The 21,787-nt window shown below is 41.0% G+C and overlaps 3 protein-coding genes across 7 annotated transcripts in view; 2 read left to right on the top strand and 1 right to left on the bottom strand.

The window, feature by feature from the left end:
* LOC131288370 (protein krasavietz) overlaps positions 1–21,513 on the top strand; it is a 340,776-nt gene extending 319,263 nt beyond the window's left edge. For all 5 annotated transcript variants that reach the window (XM_058317494.1, XM_058317496.1, XM_058317499.1 and 2 more), the window contains one exon: positions 21,504–21,513. The gene's annotated coding sequence lies outside the window, so the exon portion shown is untranslated. The remainder of the gene's footprint in view (positions 1–21,503) is intronic.
* Positions 4,167–4,850, top strand: LOC131284563 (general odorant-binding protein 69-like). The gene has a single exon (XM_058313426.1). The coding sequence runs from the start codon at positions 4,167–4,169 to the stop codon at positions 4,848–4,850; it is 684 nt and encodes a 227-aa protein (XP_058169409.1).
* Positions 10,157–12,566, bottom strand: LOC131288365 (zinc finger protein ZFP2-like). The gene is made up of 3 exons (XM_058317490.1): positions 12,369–12,566; positions 12,173–12,291; positions 10,157–12,104 (listed from the first exon to the last, which is right to left on the bottom strand). The coding sequence occupies exons 1-3, from the start codon at positions 12,513–12,515 to the stop codon at positions 10,289–10,291; spliced, it is 2,082 nt and encodes a 693-aa protein (XP_058173473.1). The 5' UTR covers positions 12,516–12,566; the 3' UTR covers positions 10,157–10,288.
* Positions 21,514–21,787: the final 274 nt, after the last annotated feature.

Here is a 21,787-nt window from a genome sequence, read left to right as displayed (position 1 = left end):
CAGCCCCTTCCCCTACAGCCACGGTTTGGGACAGGGCACCTTTTTTCCCCGGAGAAGCGGCAGTTTCCACCGGTGTGCTGCAGTGAAAGCAATCAAGAGAACGTGGAATCGAAGGTTATTGTTATTATGATTGCCGCACATCGCAATATGAAGCCATTGCCAGGAGAAACCCCACCGCGGATTGGGGCACGGGAACCTTAACTCCACCTGAAACCCTTCCGGTACGGTGTCCCTTGAAAACAAAGCTCTAAACATCGGACTCCTCAACACCGTTCGTGGGATGGCGGTTCGAAGGCAATCTTTTCCACCAAATATGTCCGCAGGAACCGTGTTGCCGAAGAAGAAAACCACAAAACGCCACAATTGGAAGACGACGCAACAGAAAAGGATCCATCCGTGGGTGGGAATAGCAGCAAAGGATATATAACACCCTGGTATAGGGACGGACGGACGGGGTTTTCCGATCGGAAACGGTTAAAGGTGATTTTATACGGCACTTTTATGGCCGTTGAAGCTGTTGTCATGATTGTTTGCTGTTGCTTCGCGGACTACTCCTAGGAGCGGCACAACCACAAACTTTTTGAACAAAAAGTGGCCCATCGAACATCTTTGAGGTGGAGGAGATACACATATACACTAAAGCAGTGCCAAAAAAAAATGTGGTAGATACAACATCAAAATTGCGTCACGTTCGGAAGGCGTTTGGTGGCATCTAATTGGTCTGCGTTATTCACCCTTTCGAGATGATCGGTTTTATTGTTGCGCACATACTTTTACGGTCGGCAGAGATGTGTTTTTCATAAATTAAACATATTTTTTTATTGCTTGATGGTTTCCTTTTCGGCAAAACGATGCATTTGGGCATGGGGTATGGAAAAAATATTAAAAACCGATAACATCTGTAGAAGCTATGACACTTTAGTTCACATTTTTTGTTTAAACTTGTTTTCCTATTTATTGTCCTTCAAAAATATTTTTTACTGGAAGGATAAGTTCTCTCGATTAGTTTTTATTATTAAAACTAAATGCTAAGAGCAAAAGAATGACATTAAATGCGTTCAGTTTATGTTTCAACAAAACTAAATCTTTTGCTATGTTTTTAGATCGTTATGCCTTCAATTAACTTTCATCTATTAAAACATGAACCAACTGTAGCAACCAATGGACACGCAACTTCCCTTTTAAAATAATTGGATTCAAACTCAGGACATTTGATTCAATCGATGGCTCTTTTAACATTCAACTTAGAGTGCCATCAAATCGCCATGTTCCCATCTGTGCCGTTCACATTAGACTGTTTTCTGCTCGAGAAAGAAGTACTCTCACGGTACCCAAGCCGACGCGAAAGATAATCTAGTAAATTATTATAAATTTGCAACATCTGCATGGAATAGAGTCGGTGGAACGCGGAACGCCCATAACAACAACATCGCCATCGTCATCGTCGGTGATCTGATTTATTTATCGCTACATACATTTGCCTTCCCTTCACGCACGCACGGGGCTTTTTTCCCGGACGAACATTTTATTGGCTTACGGGGTGCCAGTTTTCCGAGGGACTACTACTCGTGGCTTTTGCTAGCCCAGAAACACCTCGGCAGCTATTTGCGAGAGTGCGCGAAATAAATTCCTAATGCGTGACCTTGATCAATCAATTTTTACCGCCCGTTCGATTAAGTTTTTGGTCGCTCGTTCGCCCGTTTCATGCTCCAGGGGTTGCGTGGCTAGCGATAGATTATTGATCATAAATTTTTATTTAAATTTTACACGAGCTAGCGGAGGAGCCGCAGGCGAGCAGTAAGTTTGGCATCGATTTGTGCCTCCGGTTGCCAAATAGTGAGTAATGCGAATCGGGAACGTTCACGTTTGCCCTTACCATGCGCCATCGGTTTGGTGTACAATTTTTCATGCAACACATGCCGGGCCTATAACAAATTATTATTCACATCCCGAAAGTGCAGCGAGTTTCGGTTTTGTTTCTTTTCGGGCGCTCGTAATGTCGTACGATAAAAAGTAACCTGTCGCCAGGGTGACTTACTGGCGCTGTCGGTCGCCATATTTTAGCGAAAACTACACTATTGCAAGAAAAACAACCTCCAGCGCCCGTCGCAGTTTTCTTGGGATGAGTTTTTCAGCTTCCAAACCGTCCAGCGTGAACATACGGATTAGCATATTTTTTTAATTAATCAAAGTACAATCGTTAATTAAATTGTCCACCGGGACACTTGCTCGCACTTGAGGGCAAATAATCTTCACTCCCACCACGTAGTCGGGTTTTTTTTTCCTGTGACCGGCCGAGAAACCGAGAGTCTTTGGAGAAACGATACAACAAAAAACTCGGAATACTTTCCACCGGCCAGCAGTAACAAAGCAGTCAAGAAAAACTGTCACCGTTGGTGGCACACGTCGACGACGTTTGCGAATCGGTGGTGGGAAAAGATTAAGAAACGAAAAAAATGAAGAGAGAAAAAAATTATTAAAAATGGAATCACAACTCCTCCACGCAAATGCCTTCCCTTTCCGAAACGTTTTCGTTTCCATCGATTCCAACCATTTGTCAGTGCGCTCTCTGACAAGGAAATGAAAATTAAAACACTTGAAAGCCTGGCAAGGGTGGGGCAAGATGATGGAACAAATAAGTGAACGGTGGAAAAAATCTGAGCGTCTTTGGGTGACGTTTTATTTTTTTCACTAAGAACATAAACGCTTCTAACGTAGAATAAGATTATTGCGAGAAAAAAAACATCAGTAGATGGAAAATAAAAACAGCTCAAGAGGGTAAGGGAAGCGAAGAAAGAAATAGTATCAGGAAAATCTGTTTTTCAACGCTAATGTATTTGCTGTTTTCATAATTTATCATCCAATAATAACCCATCTCGGCTTTCCTTTCACCAAATGACGGTAGGGAGCTTTTCTTTCATTCCTCCCCCCTTCGATTCCTTACCCTGGATCGCGTCGCTCCGTCGAGCACCAATCAAAAGGCCACTTGCGTCCATTATTCAAATTCGATTTTCGATTCCGACTCGCACCGGTTCGCCATCAGCGTCTCCTTCGGAACGAGTCGGATCCGGCCCAGAGGCCACGACGCAATTGGTGAAGAAAAATGGTTTTCCATTCCATTCCCAGCAGCTCGAAGAGCTTTCCGCCATTGCGTTCGGCCAATTGGGTTTCATTTCGAATTGACTTTTCCTCCATGTCCACCCCCACGATCCCCCGCCGGTCGGAATCCTGGTTGAAGGCGATTTGAACCAGGAAAAAGGCAAGTGCCACTGCCAAACTGTCAATTGATGGAATTGATTTCGCTAGTGCAATTTCCATTTCCACGCCGCATTTCCCGCTTGAGGGGCCAAAGTTTTGCAAATCTTATACTTTTCCCGTGCCTTGCTCAGCCCCAGGGCGTGTTCGACTTGGGGAGGTTTGAAAATGGCAGGTTGATCAACGATAATTCTTCATTACATTTGCCTCGGCGTTTTGCCGCTGCAGGCAACTTTTTTCGATTTTTACAAGCAGCTAGTATTTTCCTCAGCTGCTCAAAGCTTGGCTCTACTTATTCTGCTGGGCTGGGGGCACTTTGTCACTGAAATATGGATCGTGCCAATTATGAGATTAAAATACATTTATCATTTTCCAATTTCGAACACGCGCGCACCAAATCTTCGCCATTTTGTTTGGGTGAATGAATGGGATGTTTTGCTTCTAATAGGATTCGTTTAGTTTTTTTTTTATTTTGTTTTTTCAAGAGATTCCATCTCCATTAATTTCTATCTGGTTGAATAGCAAAAACACAAATTCAGGTTCGAATGCTTTCAGACAACAAAATAGCATAAAACTATGTGGATAAGTTTTAAAATGTATAAAAGCGTGCTTAATTGAAAACAAGCTATCTGATTTGTCTAAATAAAAATAATGCAATTTCTTGAAACCTTTTCCAAGCTTTTCTCATGACGCAAGGCATGCTGTTTGTAGCGCCATGTTTTGCAAAAACACATGACTGCAAGTAATGCCCTCAAATTTCAGCGGAAACTACATTTTTCTTTGCTTTTTCCAAACTCCACCTGTGTAGGCACTCTGCTTATAAGAGTGCGTGCCGTAAGATGCAGTTGTGCAACTCCATCACGAACAGTTGGGTTGCGCGGACGTGTGTAAAGTGGTATCAAAGTTCCACGATGCGGTTTCACAGTGTATCGGTACTCCTCTGGGGTATATTACTTCAATACACGGACGCCGTTCGACATCATATACTGACCAAAAGCTGGGACGAAGCACAGGAGGACTGCCTGTCCTATCAGCGCATTGCTGCGAACCGGTCAGAACACTTCCGATCCCATCACTATCCCGGAGAGGACAGTCTCACGAAGGAGCTTGTGTTCTGCATTGCGCTTAACCTGCGCGCCTACGACCCGGCCCGGAACGTGGTACGTGTTGAGGTGTTGGGCAAGTTTTTCCAACCCGATCCGGACGACGCCGACAACGTGGAGCGGACGAACGAGTGCTTGCGGACGGTCGACCAAAAGCCCCCGGCCGTCGTCGGTTGCCGGAGGTCGGAATTCTATTCCTCCGCCGTGGACACGGTGTTTGAGGCGTTCCGGTGCTTTTACTATCACTTTGGAAATCTAAATCAAGCGGCACCGCCGCTGCCTCCGACCGACTTGGAACTGGAGCAAGTTCGTGAGGAATGTACACGAATCGTTTGCTTGCCGGTGGAGTTGCTTAGGGATAGGTTGCACCTGAAAGAGCATCCACTGTGGGACCGTTTTCGACGCTGCGTCGCTTTGCGCACAGGGTTTTCCGGGGTGGAACATGAAGGTACGGCACAATATGGAACGAGGGATGAGTATTACCATTCGTGAAAGTATTCACAAAAGCTCTGATGTCCATCAGGAACGATAAGTACAATCCTTTTTCCTCAAATTTGTGTAAGAGGAATAGATAAATAGATAACATATTTATTTCGATTTGAAGTATGTGAAGACACTTCTTCAAACCATGAACTTTAAAAATAAAAAAAGCTTTCCTTTTAATCATATAACTTGTTTGATTTTATGTTTTTCAATCACACTTTTTTTACAAACAATATTTCCCATTTTACAGTAAAAGACAAATTAGTTTCAGCTATGAGCTTCTATGTTTATAAAATCTGCTTGTCTGGGAAAACAAATCTTAAATGCTAAATAATGAAATAAAAGCGCTTAGCATTAATTCAAAGCTTTTGTTCCAGCCTCTGGAATCGATTTTATTTTTTCCAATCGTCCGAATTCGAATAGAAAACGCATTATTGCCGAGACACTACGAGGATGGTAACATTTGTGGCCGTCGACACCTAATCTCACCTTTCCGAGGCTGCTTGGGATGGGATGGTTTAAAATAAAGGATAACACTCTTTCTGATAAAAAAAAGCATTTCTATGTCGCACGAAGCAAAACTCTTTGGTGTCGGGTGGAGGATGAACCCAATTTGACGCCCTCCGGAGGTTCGGGGTTGACTATGGACCAGTGCTCACCCCCTGAGCTAATTTTGTTGCAACGGTGTCTAAGCACTAACAAACCAAAATACACACACCCAAACACGGCCAGTGCCGGACCCCACGACAATGGTTTGGTCATTTAAATTTATCAAAAATAGTTTTGCACTCTCGGTTTGCCAGGCAAAGTGCTATCTAAATGTCGATGTCGGGGAATGTCAGCTCGGTATCGACATTTTTCTGCAGCACATTTATCGCATTTATTTGCATATATGCGCACCCGTCTCCTCCTTGGGAGGGGGGAGGACGGGGAGATGCAATCTAATTGCAGTCTGTCGCATTTCGATTGATTTGCTCGCAGGAACGCTGCCCCTTTTACTGGCCATCGCCGAATGATTGATGCCATCGGAATCAGGCTGGAACAGAGTGCAAATTATGTTCTCTTAACCGCTGTTTAAACTTGCCTGGAATTCCCGGTGGCGGGAACGGGAAAAAGTAGCCCAGATTCGACAAAATATCCAGCGGGAACGAGCTTATTCGTCCGATCTGTCAAAGTGAAGCTTTGTTTACGTTTTAGTTTGTTTACGTGATCTAAATTGGCGGCAGGTAAAAGTGGAATTGTGAGTCATTATCAAATATAAAGTTTATGAATGGTGTTGTTGAGTTCCTCCTCCAAAATTTTGCGTCGAAGACTACTCGCATTTTGGTTTCTCTCCAACAACATCGGCCGCATCCATATACGTTGCCCATACCGACGTTGTTGTAGCAAGCGAATGAAACTTTTCATGAAACGTTTCAATTAAGCAAATGCGTCCGTTCCCGCCGGGTCGTAGTTTCGCGTTTTTTAAACATAGCGGGAACGAAATCCGTTTTTTTCATATGGAGTTTCCCGTCGTCCAGCGGGATTCCCGCTGAACGGCGGGAATATTCGTGCGAATACCGCTGTGTCTAGCCGTCGCTTTAGCTGCTTAGCTTAGCGGGTAGCTGCACGTTTGACTTCTTCCCCGCTCACGCACGCATTATTTAGTAATTGAAACGCATTCGGCACGGCAACTTTAGCCTAAATGATTTATGTCCAAATAGGTCGCATTTTTCCTAAAACTGGCGTTTCCTTAGTATTCAAATGTATAAAAAGTATGCAAAGCTCGTGGTTAGATTTATTGAAATAAATTTATCATTCACTGTATATTATGAATCGTTATGAACTTTTTCGGCAAAGTGAAAACTAAATTATCTTTTATTTTTAACCTAATTTATTGGTTAAGCATTTCAAATTACTCCACTTGGTCCATGCTCTGCAGCAACACAACTTCAAACCACAACACCAAAGCTGTACTGTGCTCCACCAGGTGGTGTTGAAACTCGTAAACTGTGTGGAGTCTGTTGTGTCGTTGAGTTCGTTGACCACTACGTAATTTAAGTAGTAAACATTGTGACGGTTTATGCAATTTAAAATAAATAATCCATCATGATAAAGCATACCGGGCGTAGTAAAGCGTGACAATGTGAAAAAAACAACATTTCTGCACATCTGGTTGATGTTTTGATGAAGCACTGGAAGGTTTCATTTCCATGTCATTTCTTTTAACTTCTTTTGTGGCAGGTAAAAATGTATGATGTTTTTTAAGGCTATCCAGCGGAGATATTGAATAGATATTGGTTTACCATGGAATCTTTTTAAGAAAAATTACCGACTATATGGTTCAAAGCACTTAAAAGTGTTGAATATTTTATCGATGATGGATTCGGATTATTTTACTAATTTTTTTGTTGTTCTCCACTCGGAATTGTAAACTGAAAAAGGACACAGTATTCGGTACCCTCAAAATAGCCCTCAAGAAACAGGCCACGAGAACCGTTGCAATATTTCATCTCGCGCCCCGTGTTTATATAGCATTTTAATTGGATAATTAAATGGTGTAAACTTCTTGTAAACAACAGTCGTTCCGGCGTCGCAACGCCTTCGCGCCACGTGCCGGACACGTGCAGTTCCTCGTGGCAGGGTGGTGAGAGGGTGGGGATAAAAGGGAGAGAAATCTGGATGACGACGGGGATTGCGGATTGGAAAAGTCGATGGGCGCTCGAAACTCAATTAACCGAAACCGAATCCACACCAGCGGCGTGTGTGAGTGTGCGTCATCGTTTCCCGCGCATGGTGCAACTCTTCGCCGGGGTTGCATTGAGCTCGTGCCGTCCGGGTGGGGGGTTAAAGGGCTCGTAAATCTGCATCAACAACACATTAGCCGGAGGCTCACATTTTTTAAGCGGCTCCGTAACACCCTTCCCTCCTAGGAAGGAATACGACCCATTAGTGGAGAGCTAATTTAAGGCAAAACGTTGAGCTTGTTTTCCCCATTGTCAACCGCAAAGTCAAAGCAAACAAACACATAAACTTATGACTCTGCGGTTCCGGTCGACTTTGAAGCGATTTTACTCCTTTTACAACTGAGAGGACACGTTGGCATATAGGACACGGAATGGAACTTAATTAAATTATAAACACATTTCCCAGCGTCGAAATGGAGAGTTTTGTCGCCAAAGTTTTGCAAGAGATTTGCATCACGAAACCACTTCCTACTTGCTTCACACCAGACATTGGCGGAAAAACCAAACCAAACGACGGAGATGCCTTTAGAAAAAAAAGAAATCAAATAAAAGTGTGCATGCCAACATCCTTAATGCATTCTTGCGCAAATTGGAATTTATTTTGTCTCATACGTACCAAATCGGACCGCAAATGTTCAGCTTCCTTCCGGGCGTCTCGATGTGAATTTGCTGCGGTTTCAACGTCCGCCTTAAAGGAAAATTTATGACTGGTTTCTGTTCGGGACATAAGAGTATTTCTTTCCACACTTGGCGTGTCTTTTACAAGACTATTTTTTATGTAATACTTTAGATATATCAACACAACGGTCGGTGAATAATGTTGCCAATTGAACGTTAGAGGTGGGGAGACAGAAAATGAGGGGACAGTTATATATTCCAGTTGTGGTTGCTAATTGAAATCTATGAGAAGTGAAATGTTTTGGTATGAAATCGGTATGTGGTTGGCAAATTTAAGTAAAGAAATTTCGCCAATCGAAAACAATTAGGCAGAGGATGTGATTTGATATAAGCTATTTCTCTAACCTATCTCGTAGCATCAAATATTCGGATAAATGTCTCTATCTCAGATAAGTAGGTTCATCAACGATTTCAAAGTAATTTGGAATAAAAAATATTTGATTAATACAGGTTCTGTACCTTAACCAGCTAATAAATGCCGGTAGCGAATCCATTTCGTACCTCATCAAAATGTACATACATGATCAAATGTTCGGTATTTATTATCTACTGTTTACGGTCCACAGACCCGCCGGGCACATAAATAAATGATCACGCCAAGATGTGTAACAAACCGACCATAACCGGGCGAATGGTGAACGTCCAGAGTTGATACAGCCTGAGGCATCCATACTCAGATTCGTATCCGTATCCCTATTCGAAGTCCTTGTGGGATTCTCGAATGAGGTTCGAGGCATAAATTATCTCACCGCCGCTTGCGCACTCGATAAACGTTACGGAAGTGATCGAAGCGTGATTCGAAGGGCAACGCACGAGGCTATTGATTGTTTGAAAGATGCTTTAGAGAAATAATTCTAGACTATTCGTTCTGATATTGAAGAAGAGTAGACAAAAGCATTCATAAAATTGTTTAGGGGGGTCCGCGACAACCGAGCGGTAGCGCCGGTTAGAAAATCAGGCATGAAAGCACCACCTTGAAGGCGTTGGTTCGAATCCCAACCGACACCGGACTTCTCCTCTGAATGGAGAGGACTGACAATCCACGTAACAAAGGGAAAAAGTCTTGTAAGAGCTTAACGGGGGCAGACAAGACCAAGACGGTCGTTACACCAAGAAGAAGGAAACATAGTTTTGAACGGGTTTGAAACCCACGTGGTAAGGTTAGAGTTCCATGTTGAGAACGAAGAAAAAAGTTTAAACTAGGCTTGGTCATTATTTTAGTAGAGAAGAAGAAGAGATCATCTGCGGAAATGTTTGCTATCTTTAACATAACTATTACTTAAAATAACAGCAATCACTTTACTTTTGTGGTACTGCCTAGACAATCAGTAACGGACGATTGTTAATATTTCTTGACCGATTTAAACTACACATGCTTCGAGGAATATAAAATAAGTAAAATTTGGAGGGTATACAAATAGTTGGTAGCAAAATTTTCTTAATGAATATCTCGTAATAGTTGACGGTTGTCTCTGTTATATCATTTTTATTAGTTAAGAAAAATTTACATTCAAAATAGGTTTAACGATTACGTCGCTCCTGTAACTAGGTATTTTTTAAATTCGATACCACCACAATCAAGATGAATAAATACCTAGATATCCGCCACACAAGATGCTTACAACATAGCTGTATTAAAACAATCGTTAAAATTGTTCGTTAAGTCTCTACTGGAGCGTTAAAAGTGATTTTAAATCAATTATATTTGACTGTACGACAAAATTGACTAAATTTAGAGCTTACTCAATATTTCTGTTGTCTCTGCTTTGTTTAAATGTGTTGCATCCCATCTCCAGATTTTACGAAACAAACTTTATCTTGCGATGTTAAACCTAAATCTTGTGTGTAAACATTATACAGTCCAGTTTAACTCCATTGATAGTTTCGGAGTACAACTAATCAGTAAAACCATTGTAGTTTTTAATTACATGTGCAATTAATTTTAAATATTCCTCTGACACACATCTGAAATAAAAACTATCCACATCAAAAATTCAACCTAACGACCAGTGTATAATTGGAAAGATCACCTGCTCATCGGGGTCACTCGGGCTTCGAGTGTGCCCGCTGCCTGTGTTTGATAAGCGTACTCGAGTCAATAAACCGGAGGCCGCAGGGTTCACACAGATATGGTTTCTCTCCGGTGTGAATTCGTCTATGAATTACAAGGGTGGTGTTTCGCTTGAAAGTTTTGTTGCATATATCGCACGCGAATTGCTTAACGTCACTGTGTACTAGCGCGTGGCGGTCCAGGCTGTGCTTGTGGATGAACGTTTTGTCGCACACGTGGCACTGGTACGCGGGCGCTCCAAGATGCTTCGTCTCGTGGTCCTTTAATGTGAGCTTCTTTTCGAACTTTTGCCCACAGTGCGAGCACACGTAGAGTGTCTTGTTTTTCCGGTGACTATTGTAATGATGCTTCCGGAGCTTAATCTCCGTTGAGAACTTGCGCCCGCACTGGTCGCACTGGAACAGTTCAAGCGTCAACGAGTGTTCCTCAGACAAGTGGCGCAGCATCAAGTGATCCACGCGGAACTCCTTGTGGCAAATCTTACACGTCGTCTCGGCCTTTTTGGAAAGCTTCGGTTTCGGTTGGGCTCGCCTGTGGAACGTCCGGTGGCGTATGCACTTCTCGAACACCGTGAATTTTTTCGGGCAGACGTCGCATGGGTACAGGGGAAAGTTAAAGTCGGCATGTTCGCGTTCAATGTGCCGCGCCAGGTTGCAGTTGCTCTCGAACTTCTGGCTGCACACCTGACACACCAGCAGATTCTTAATGCGCTGGTCTAAACTGTTCCTGCGGGCACCACTCAACAATTTCACCGACCCTCTCCGTTCATCGGGCATCTTGTGACCAGGGTTACGTTTTGATGCGTTCCCACCGGCATTGCATTTACGTGATTTAACGTGCCTCAGCAGATTGCATGCGTGCGCGAATGTTTTACCACAAGTTTTGCATTGATTCATGGCCCGAAGCTGCGCCGTATGCTTCTTTTTGTGCGCGTTCAGATGGGCCATTATTTCAAATTCGGCCGTACAGTGCGGGCAGCGGTAAGCTCGACATTCCTTGTTGTGCTGCAGCAACAGGTCCTCACTGCAGTACTTGCGAGGACAATAGAGACACACGAACGGATACATGTGGGTTATGAGATGCTGATTCACCTCTTCAATGGATGTAAAGTACGCAAGGCATTTATCGCAATGGAATGGTAAAAGGTGCTGGTGCATGTCATCAATATGGCTGTTCAGTTGATCGGGTGTATCAAATGTTTCCATGCACACGTAGCAGCGATTAAGTGTTTCGTCGTAGAAACCATCATCTTGCCACGACGCTTCCTCGCCCTCTTCACAAGTATCAGAGCCTTCATGGACGATTTCAGTATCGTCCTGTTCCGACTGGAGCCCTTGCTCCAGGTCCAACTCCTCATCCACCTCGACCTGCTCATGGATATCACCAATTGACATTCTGAACTCATCTTGCTCCAAAATATGCTCCTCTATCATGTCGTCCTCCAAGTCGGGCTCCAGTTCGCCCTCTTTGTCTTCCTCGATCAGTTCCTGCGTATCGTTCAGCACATTTTCCACCAACGTAAGTTCATCGTAAATTGCATTGTTTTCCTCCACAATTTCATCTTCCTCTTCGTACAGTTCCCGCTTGATGATGCCTCCACGTTGCTCCGATTCGGCTTTGATCAATATAGTCTCTCCGCCCACTTCAAGCTCGGTTTTTTCCACCACAAATCCGTCGATGATGTATCCCGACGTTACCGTCTTCGTTTTGGGAACCTCCTCTTTGGGGGCGCTTTTGGTAGCACTGCTCGATGTTACTACGTTTGAAAAGTGCAATCGTTTGTACTGGCTACAAAAGATACGAACGAAAAGGAAACGATAAACAACCTACATCGAAGGTTACGATGCCATACTAACGTCCAGAGCACGTCGAAGATGCGGTTTTTCTCTTCAAACTGCGATCGGATGCTTTCGACCAGCCGAACCTTCATGACACAGTTGTGGCAGGCGCTATTGAAAGGCCAATTTTCTTGCAGCTGTATGAGGAAACAGGTTCCGATTGGTATCAGATGAGGAGGCTTTTTTTACCATCTGATAACAGTTGAATACTCACGTCGATGTTTAGTAGCTTAACTATGACATGCTGCTGTTCTTCCTGGGAAAGTCCGTACGCCAGCGGAATAAGAGTGTCGTTGTTGTTCAAACACAAGCGACAGGTGAGATTCGTCAGCTCGATGGTTGAACTAGCTTCCGGGGGCATTTTGATGTTGGAAGATTGAGTTTTCACTAATAATTATACTAAAATCGGATTGTGTTCGGAAACTTTGTTTTCGCAATGGTCAGAGTTGTGTTTTAGGTCCGGCAGTTTTGACAGCGGAACGGTGAACCCACAAGTTCATTTAACTTGGAACTGAAAAACTCCATATTGAACCAAGAAATTATCGATCTCCAAATTCGGGAAAAACTCATTTGTCAATTTGTCACTGTAGTCTGAATAATTGTCACTCCGTATTCGTATCCGTTCTATTGTATTTTATTATTAAAAATAGGTTCATGAATGTTTTTCGAACCTAAGTTAAAACGTGCAAAAACCTTTATCTTTGTCCAATCTATTCTAACCAGCGCCCGAGTCGAGTAAACTTCAGTTTGAACGTGACTAATGCGACTCACTTCGTGTCTAGATCGAGTCATACCAAATTCAAATAGTTTGAGATCGAGTCAGAACCGAATCAAATTGAGTCCCAAATAAATCAAAACTGATTCGAATTGAAATCTAATCAAATTTTTAGAATCCATCAGATATGATTCGAATCTTTGGAATCCGTCTAGGGATCGAATCTTCAAGTCTTCCAAATCCCGATTCTGCCAACACTAGTACAAATTTGTGCCAGTTGTCAAAAAGTGCTCGAGGTAGTGATGGGGAAACTGAATCCCTACAGAGATTCGAATCTTTCGATTCAAATCCATTCCGAGATTCGGATCTTTGAATCCGAATCCCAATCCGTCATATCATGCGTGCTTACCTAATTTACCGATCTTTCATATTATTTGTTACTTTAACAATTGTACAATCAATGGTTGAATTGATCCAAAGGCTAAATCGAGCTTTTGAATGGTCCCCAGGACCATCTGGATCGCTATCGCTATCCGCTCCAAGGGGGAGCTGTTTCATTTCAGTTCCGAGGAAACTACCCACCACTATGCGCACAATTCTCTCTGAGAGAGAAAAGCGAATTGAAAATGCTCTCGCAACATCGCAAAATCTCTCTTTCGAAGAGAGAGATTGCGCATCGGGACCTTTCGAACTGGGTTTTCCTGGGATTATATGAAAATGACATTTGGAGGTTTTCGAAGAGTTTCGGTCGACCGGGCCATGTTTACAATGTGTCGCAGTATTAATTTCTCCAAAACTGGAAACGATGGATAAGTCTTTACTTCGACAAAGTTGTTGGTCTGCAAAAGACCTTTCGTTTGAGGGGTCTGTCGTAAAAATCGGTCCACAGAATCAAAAGTTATTGGCAATTTGGCTGTTTCGGCCATTTTCCCATACAAAATCATTTTGCAAAAACTAAGAGGCCTTGAAAATCTTACTATCGTTAAAGTTGTGTGTCTTGAGCAGACCTTTCATTTGAGGGGTCAATCGTGAAAATCGGTTCAAAGAATCGAAGGTTATTAACCAATTGGCAATTTTTTGCCTAAATGGCTATTCGAAGTATTGAGTACCTTGTTCCACCGGAACCGATAGATTTCCGAAGCTTTTCGAAAAATAAATTTTCTCAAAAACTAGGAAATATAGAATGATCTATTGTTACACAAAGTTGTGTGTCTTGAGCAGACCTTTCATTTAAGGGGTCACATGTACAAATCGGTTCAGCAGTTGTAAAGTTATGAACAAATTTGTTATTTCAGCAGAAAATACCAACCAAGGTTTCTGCACCTACGCCTCAGAATTTCATAAACTAAGAACTACGGAAGAGTCTTTGTTGCACAGAGTTATCAGTCTTTAAAAGACCTTTCATTTGAGGGGTCTGGCGCTAAAATTGGCCAAGCCACTAAAAATTTATTCACAAAATAGCTATTTCAGCCATTCATAAGGCAGCTTGGTTGTTTCAATTTGAAATCTTTCATTTCCGAATGAATTTCACGACAATGACAATTCACCAGCCTGGCCATTCAACAAAGCTGCCAACTTTAGCACGTTGGCATTTGGCCATCTGTTACAGTGTCAAATTGTCGCCTGAAAGGCCATTCTTAGAATCAAACCATTGTGGTAGCCAGACGAACGTTAACGTTTCGTAACGTAAATCGTTTTCAAAGCAAAGTGAAGTTTTAATTGGTGTAAATATGTCTCAAATGGTGAATGCTTTGCAATGCTATTGTAATAATAGTGAAGGCGGTGTGCCAGAAGGGATCTTGTGCCAAGATGCACCAACAGTCACATTCTCGGAACCTGTGGTAAGTGTGGAATGTTTAAGTTTTCTTTTATTTGTATTAAAAACATGTTAACTTTAAAAATAGACTAAGAAAATCGTATATTTATTCCGAGTTGGTTGGAGCAACCTATAATGGTGGTATATAGTATTGGGTCGTGTGCTACTGTGCTACCCAACACACACACGGCACAGCACAGTAAAGTGTTGCACACACACGACACAGAAAAAATTGTGGTACCACGGTAAAGTTTTACCAAATAATACAGTCATCACGTTATATCAATAATTTGTATGAACCGTTCTTTGGTTCCTTTGTGTACCCAATCCATAACTACCATAGGATAGGAATGAATTGTCCAGTCTTTGGAATTTTGAACATCGTTATTACATAATAGAAACATTATTATTTGTATAAAAAAACTGCCCCCATACGAAAAAAGGCTACAATTGCGTGATGGAACAGAATACAACCGATTTTCACCTGGACTCTCCCACGGAAGCGAATGGAGTTGTTTTGGGACATTATAACGAAGCCACAACTTGGTATTTACGGCTGTGTGCTTTGGCTCGTCATCTTGTTGGAATAGGAATCTTCCTTGAAATCCTTCTCGGCGTTTTTTATACAACTGTCTTTCAAAATTTAAACGTAGGTTTTGTGATCCTTCGTACCATCAATGAAGTGCAACTGCCCCACTCCGCACTCAAGCGCAGCTTAACAGCATGTCGCAACATTCACCATATTTCACCGTTGGAACAAGATGCTTTGTTTGCATTTCAGTATAGCATTTATTATATACCATTTTTATACGACCAGCAACAGCCAACGCAGCTCGAACGAGAACTAAGCGAACAACACCAACTAGTGCGGGATTTGATGAAAGAGGTACTATTTTCCTTTCAACTCTTTTCTTTTATCTTGCGGCATTTTCCGGTTCTACTAATTATTTCTTATCCTGTTGTAGGTTGATATATATAAAAAATACATTAAAGTCCTGCAACAGCAGCTGGAACAACAGAAGCAGCAACAACCACTATGTGGATCTTGCGGATCTAAAATTGAGCAAAAACAGGTAAGGTACATATACCAGGATATTATTCCAGCCCACGGGCCCCCCTTATTATTTCTCAAAATTATAAAAAAAACTCCCTTTTTCGGTAGACCTAGCCGGCGCTGCGGGTGCGCCGCCGTTTCAAACTCATTTTTTCGCCCAAAAACTCATTGGTTCATACTGTCCATCCTGTGTAGTATAATTTAGAAGCTCAATTAATATGAAAAAGTATATTATCCTGCATTCAACCTACACTCAGAGAGCAGCATACCCAAATCGGTTTTTGACACTAGGAGCGTACCAGTTTTTTGGTATGGTACGCCTAATGTGGTCACGCGGTAAGGTTTTGCGGTTTTATTTTTACTTATGATAAAACCATTATTATTAGCGGATAATTAAGCAATTTACAATATAAAATAGAATCATATGACGAACGATATGCGGGCACACACATTTAAATAAACATGATAAGTTTGTACCAGTCACTGACTGGTTATTGTAGAATCCATTGTTCTTTATTATTTTTGACGGTGACGGAGATGACGGATTTATTCCGTCCGTCACCTTGCAGTGCAGATCCTAAAAATATAACTTGGATTCTTTTCTCAATTCATCAATGTTTTCCGATTTTGTGTTGTGATACTTGGTTGGCGTTTCGAATAAGCCTAGAGTGGCCATCATATCATTTTGAAAATTCACCATTTCATTCATGATTGGTTTTATGCGATAACCATTTCTTGTTATTATACATTAACCATTTATTGATTCTATATCTCTCGATTTATATTTATTGCCACTTAAGAGAATTTGCTTGCAAATAAAAAATTTCTTTATTAATTCTTGTTTTAGGTTTCCGAAACCCAGGAGGCTGCAGTAATAAAAATCCTGGAGCTGTTTCCATGCTTGTGGAGCAAAGCTACAAAGCACAGTTTTCAACAAGTTCAAGACGCCAAAAAGACAATACTCGTAAAGTGCGGACTTTTCGATCTTCGGCAAGTGGAAATCTGCGTATCGAAAATACGAACTCGATACCGGAAAGAAAAGGATCGAGTAGAGCGGTCGAAGACAACCGGCATCGGGACTGATGACGTATATAAGCCATCCTGGTCGTGGTATAGTAAATTGGATTCATTTTTAGGCAAGGAATTTGATGGCTGCGCCCCGTGGAAGTACAAGCGCCTGACAAATGTGGGACCATATGCGGAGCCAGTAAGAAAGATTTAATTTATATTAAATAAACTTTTCAATGTTTTCCTACATTAACGTCTATTTATTTCTGCTTTCAGAGACCACTAGCGCATTGGTCGGAGACAGGTTGCCCATATGAATTTCAGTTCATTAATGACTGAGGTAATTAACATATAAGAATTGCCGAATCACTACCTCATTTACTACATTTTACATCTTGCTTCTTTAGAACAGCGGTACTTTCACGGGCCATCAAATGTTGTGCCCAAAAATTCTCCAATGATACGTCCCACTGTCGGATCAATTCGACCGCTCTGCTTGGTCTCTCAATTTGCGGTATCGAGTTCAGGAGGTCGCGTGCCATGGGGTCGAGATTTGCTAGTATGAACTGGTAAGTAACATACAATCTACGTTAGGGAACTTTTCCATTCTATTTTAACACATGTGTGAAATTTTTTTCTTCTTTGATGGCCCACTCACAGTTAACACCTTGACGTCCGCACAATTCACGGTGTCGCAACGCTTTACGACCGGCGCGTTTGCACCAGTTCTACCGTAGCTGACCGCCCTGTTTAATCATTATTTTTCTTTCGTTGATGGAACTTACGTACGAACACTTTTTTTAAATGTTTTCCTACACAAACTTTTAAATGTTTTCCTACATTAACGTCTATTTATTTCTGCTTTCAGAGACCGCTAGCGCATTGGTCGGAGACAGGTTGCCCATATGAATTTCAGTTCATTAATGACTGAGGTAATTAACATATAAGAATTGCCGAATCACTACCTCATTTACTACATTTTACATCTTGCTTCTTTAGAACAGCGGTACTTTCACGGGCCATCAAATGTTGTGCCCAAAAATTCTCCAATGATACGTCCCACTGTCGGATCAATTCGACCGCTCTGCTTGGTCTCTCAATTTGCGGTATCGAGTTCAGGAGGTCGCGTGCCATGGGGTCGAGATTTGCTAGTATGAACTGGTAAGTAACATACAATCTACGTTAGGGAACTTTTCCATTCTATTTTAACACATGTGTGAAATTTTTTTCTTCTTTGATGGCCCACTCACAGTTAACACCTTGACGTCCGCACAATTCACGGTGTCGCAACGCTTTACGACCGGCGCGTTTGCACCAGTTCTACCGTAGCTGACCGCCCTGTTTAATCATTATTTTTCTTTCGTTGATGGAACTTACGTACGAACACTTTTTTTAAATGTTTTCCTACACAAACTTTTAAATGTTTTCCTACATTAACGTCTATTTATTTCTGCTTTCAGAGACCACTAGCGCATTGGTCGGAGACAGGTTGCCCATATGAATTTCAGTTCATTAATGACTGAGGTAATTAACATATAAGAATTGCCGAATCACTACCTCATTTACTACATTTTACATCTTGCTTCTTTAGAACAGCGGTACTTTCACGGGCCATCAAATGTTGTGCCCAAAAATTCTCCAATGATACGTCCCACTGTCGGATCAATTCGACCGCTCTGCTTGGTCTCTCAATTTGCGGTATCGAGTTCAGGAGGTCGCGTGCCATGGGGTCGAGATTTGCTAGTATGAACTGGTAAGTAACATACAATCTACGTTAGGGAACTTTTCCATTCTATTTTAACACATGTGTGAAATTTTTTTCTTCTTTGATGGCCCACTCACAGTTAACACCTTGGCGTCCGCACAATTCACAGTGTCGCAACGCTTTACGACCGGCGCGTTTGCACCAGTTCTACCGTAGCTGGCCGCCCTGTTTAATCATTATTTTTCTTTCGTTGATGGAACTTACGCAGTGGCGGATCAAGGATATTGGAGGCCCTAGGCGGTAGGAATTTTGAGGCCCCCAAATAAAAAAAAAATGTATGTGTTTTTTTGGGATCAATCCAACTTGGAGCGCGAAGAGCTTTTTTTATTACTACCACATATTCTATGTATATTCGTAATTTCTCAATATCACATCATCTCAAAGCAAATTTATACCACATACAATGGTATATTTCAGTATTACAAATAATCCTAAGCGATACAGGAAAGTTTAATAATAAACTTTATATTTATAATTTCTTTATGAAATATGTTTTTTTTACCTTTTTCATGCCAAGTCATCCATTATAGTTGAAGAATCAACAGAATCCATTAGTTCTTGCTCTATGTAAAGAATGGTTATATTGTTAAGCTTTTCTTCTCCAATTGTGGTTCGCAAATAATTTTTCACTCTTTTTAAAACTGAAAATGAACGTTCACCTGATGCGTTGGACATAGGTAATGTTAAAAATATCTTAATCAATATTTCTACGTTTGGAAAAGTACATGACATATTCCTAGCTATTTTATGTATGTCCATTGTATTTACATTTTTGTTATAATTAGTTCTACTCTCATCTTCTCGTATTATTTGAGTAAAGTGTTTTAATTCTGCCTCTAATGTAGGGCCATCAATATCATGTTTATACATATTTTGTAAATATTCTAACGTTCAAAAAAAGTTCTAAAAGGTTCTAAAGCTTCCTTGTATCTTTGCGCACGCGTGAATAGTTCTTGTATTCATCACGAAATGTCTGTAAAAATTGATCTAGCGATTTAAGTTACATCGATAGGATTTAAGTAGCGGTTTGCTAGTAGCATTGAATCGCTGCAAAATATTGTTCCAGAGAATGATCATTAGGATTGTTTCATATTTTTCCATTTTTGATATTAATGATTTTGCTTCTGTTTTTGTAACATTGTTTTCGTCTTCTGAATTTACAATTACTTACATAATATGTGATATGTTTTGTTTGTGAGAGCAGCTTGAAAAAAAAATTTAGGCTCAATCGCTGCTTCGAGGCCCCCTATCAGCTCGAGGCCCCCCGCCGCCGCTTACTTTGCGTACCGCTTGATCCGCCCCTGAACTTACGTACGAACAGCAACATGCATGTATCTTTAATTTCCCTCCACAATCACCTCTCCTGAATGGCTTACCAGTATGTCGACCAGGTTTGGCGTTCGAATCCCGTTGGGGAAAAATCTTTCATTAAGTAGCGATATTTAGCGATACGTAGCGCCGAATTTGAGATATTCTGCATGGTGAATAGTAACGTCGTGAGCTTGCAACCTGCCATTCGCCAATTCGCTTTAACGAAACATGAACTTATCACAAAGGTTAGTAAACGAAACTACGATTAGTTGAGTGCACGAAAATAAAGACAAAGCAGTGAATTACTCAGTGGTATTGAAAAAAACTCAAACGTAAAAAATCCTCCGGCTATGACAGTATAAACAATGCAACAATATAACAATGCAATGAAACAAAATAAACTTCTTAGCAACAACTTACAGCTAGATAACAATAAAACATAGCATGGGTAAAAACCGCAAAGTGCCTTGAACTAAATTTAGACAAAAGACTGATCATCAAAACACATTTCGATGAACTGAGCATTAAAAGCAAAAAAAGGCTCAAAGTCTTGTACTGTTTCATTAAAAGAAAATCAAAACTCAATTTAGAAAATAAGATACTACTATACACATCACTTGTCCCCGTCTGGTCTCATTGCGCTGTATAACACATTTTAAAACTTCAAAGAATTCAAAATAAATTCTTGAAAATTATTCTGAAGGTACCCCCTTTGTTTAGTACTCGTCGTCGTCTAGATAATGTAACAAGAAATTAACAAGCAAAATACACCACAAGCAGTGTTCATGAAGTAAGCAACTTGATACTCTAGTTCGATAAGCAATCAAATTGGTTATTTTTGTTAGGATAAGTTAGGATAACTTTGGTTAGGCTTTTTGTTTTTTTTCTGTTTTTGTTGGTTTTAACTTAAATACCGTAGGTTTTGCAAAGATCCCTTTATTCCTTTTTTCCCACATTCTTCCTCATATTTATCCCAGTGCCCCCGTTATTCCTCATTGTTATTAGCTATAAATTTATGTATTACTAGCTGATTAACCCGATTTCATCCAGGTAGAAAGAAATTCCAAACGAAAGAGTGTTTTTATTCAGTATCTTGAGTTTTGCAATCTTAAATTTAGCGTTCTGGGGATAGTGGTATTATTTAGTATTACCTTTAGTCGACGAAGCCATGTTAATATACATTTTGTATTCACTATCTTATTGTGCTTCCACCTTGGTTCAACCATTTAAAATTAATCAATTGAAGCAAGTATGAAAAATACCCCAGTAAAACCGTCACCCCACGATATGTACGCTTTTTATAAATTCGTCGCTTCCGTAGTAATGTGGCATTATATTGTTTTACTTAATTTCTATCGTCCAGATGATAGAAAGTTATAGGCAGGAAGGGGGCATAAGAATGTTGGACATTTCACGCATAAGAATGTTGGACATTTTTTGAAAAATTGTCTTTCTTATGATTATGTTTAGTATAAATTGATTAGACCGATTTTGTGTGATTGAGAATATTTGTTACGTAAGAGAAGATAGAAGAAATCTGGGATGTCTGGGTTCGATTTAGTTCGAGAAAATGAGTTACACTCCAGCCAAGTTTGGCACAGATACACTTAGTAGATTTTGCGTTACATACTTGTGATAAGAATTAACACTTTTCATTTTGAGCTATGCTATTGATTTGCTGAAGAAGAGGAGGAGGGTAAAGGGACTTTGGGCTAAGATTGAACATTAATGGTGAGTTCATTCGATTTAGAGACCACAAATACCTCGAAATTGATACCCATATTGTATTTTTACCATTTTTGAGATATGGGGTAGTGTGAGAGCCCCTCTTTTCCCTTTCCCCTAGATGGATGAAATTTTAAAACATGGTATGTCCCTATGTGAGCAGCATGTGTACAAATTTTTGTGAAAACTCGTTCAATAATTGTTGAACTATAATTGTTTTTCATTCATTTTAGATGGGA

Source organism: Anopheles ziemanni, chromosome 3 (genome assembly GCF_943734765.1).
Source record: "Anopheles ziemanni chromosome 3, idAnoZiCoDA_A2_x.2, whole genome shotgun sequence".
Lineage (NCBI taxonomy): Eukaryota > Metazoa > Arthropoda > Insecta > Diptera > Culicidae > Anopheles > Anopheles ziemanni.
This window is presented reverse-complemented; position numbering and strand designations above follow the sequence as displayed.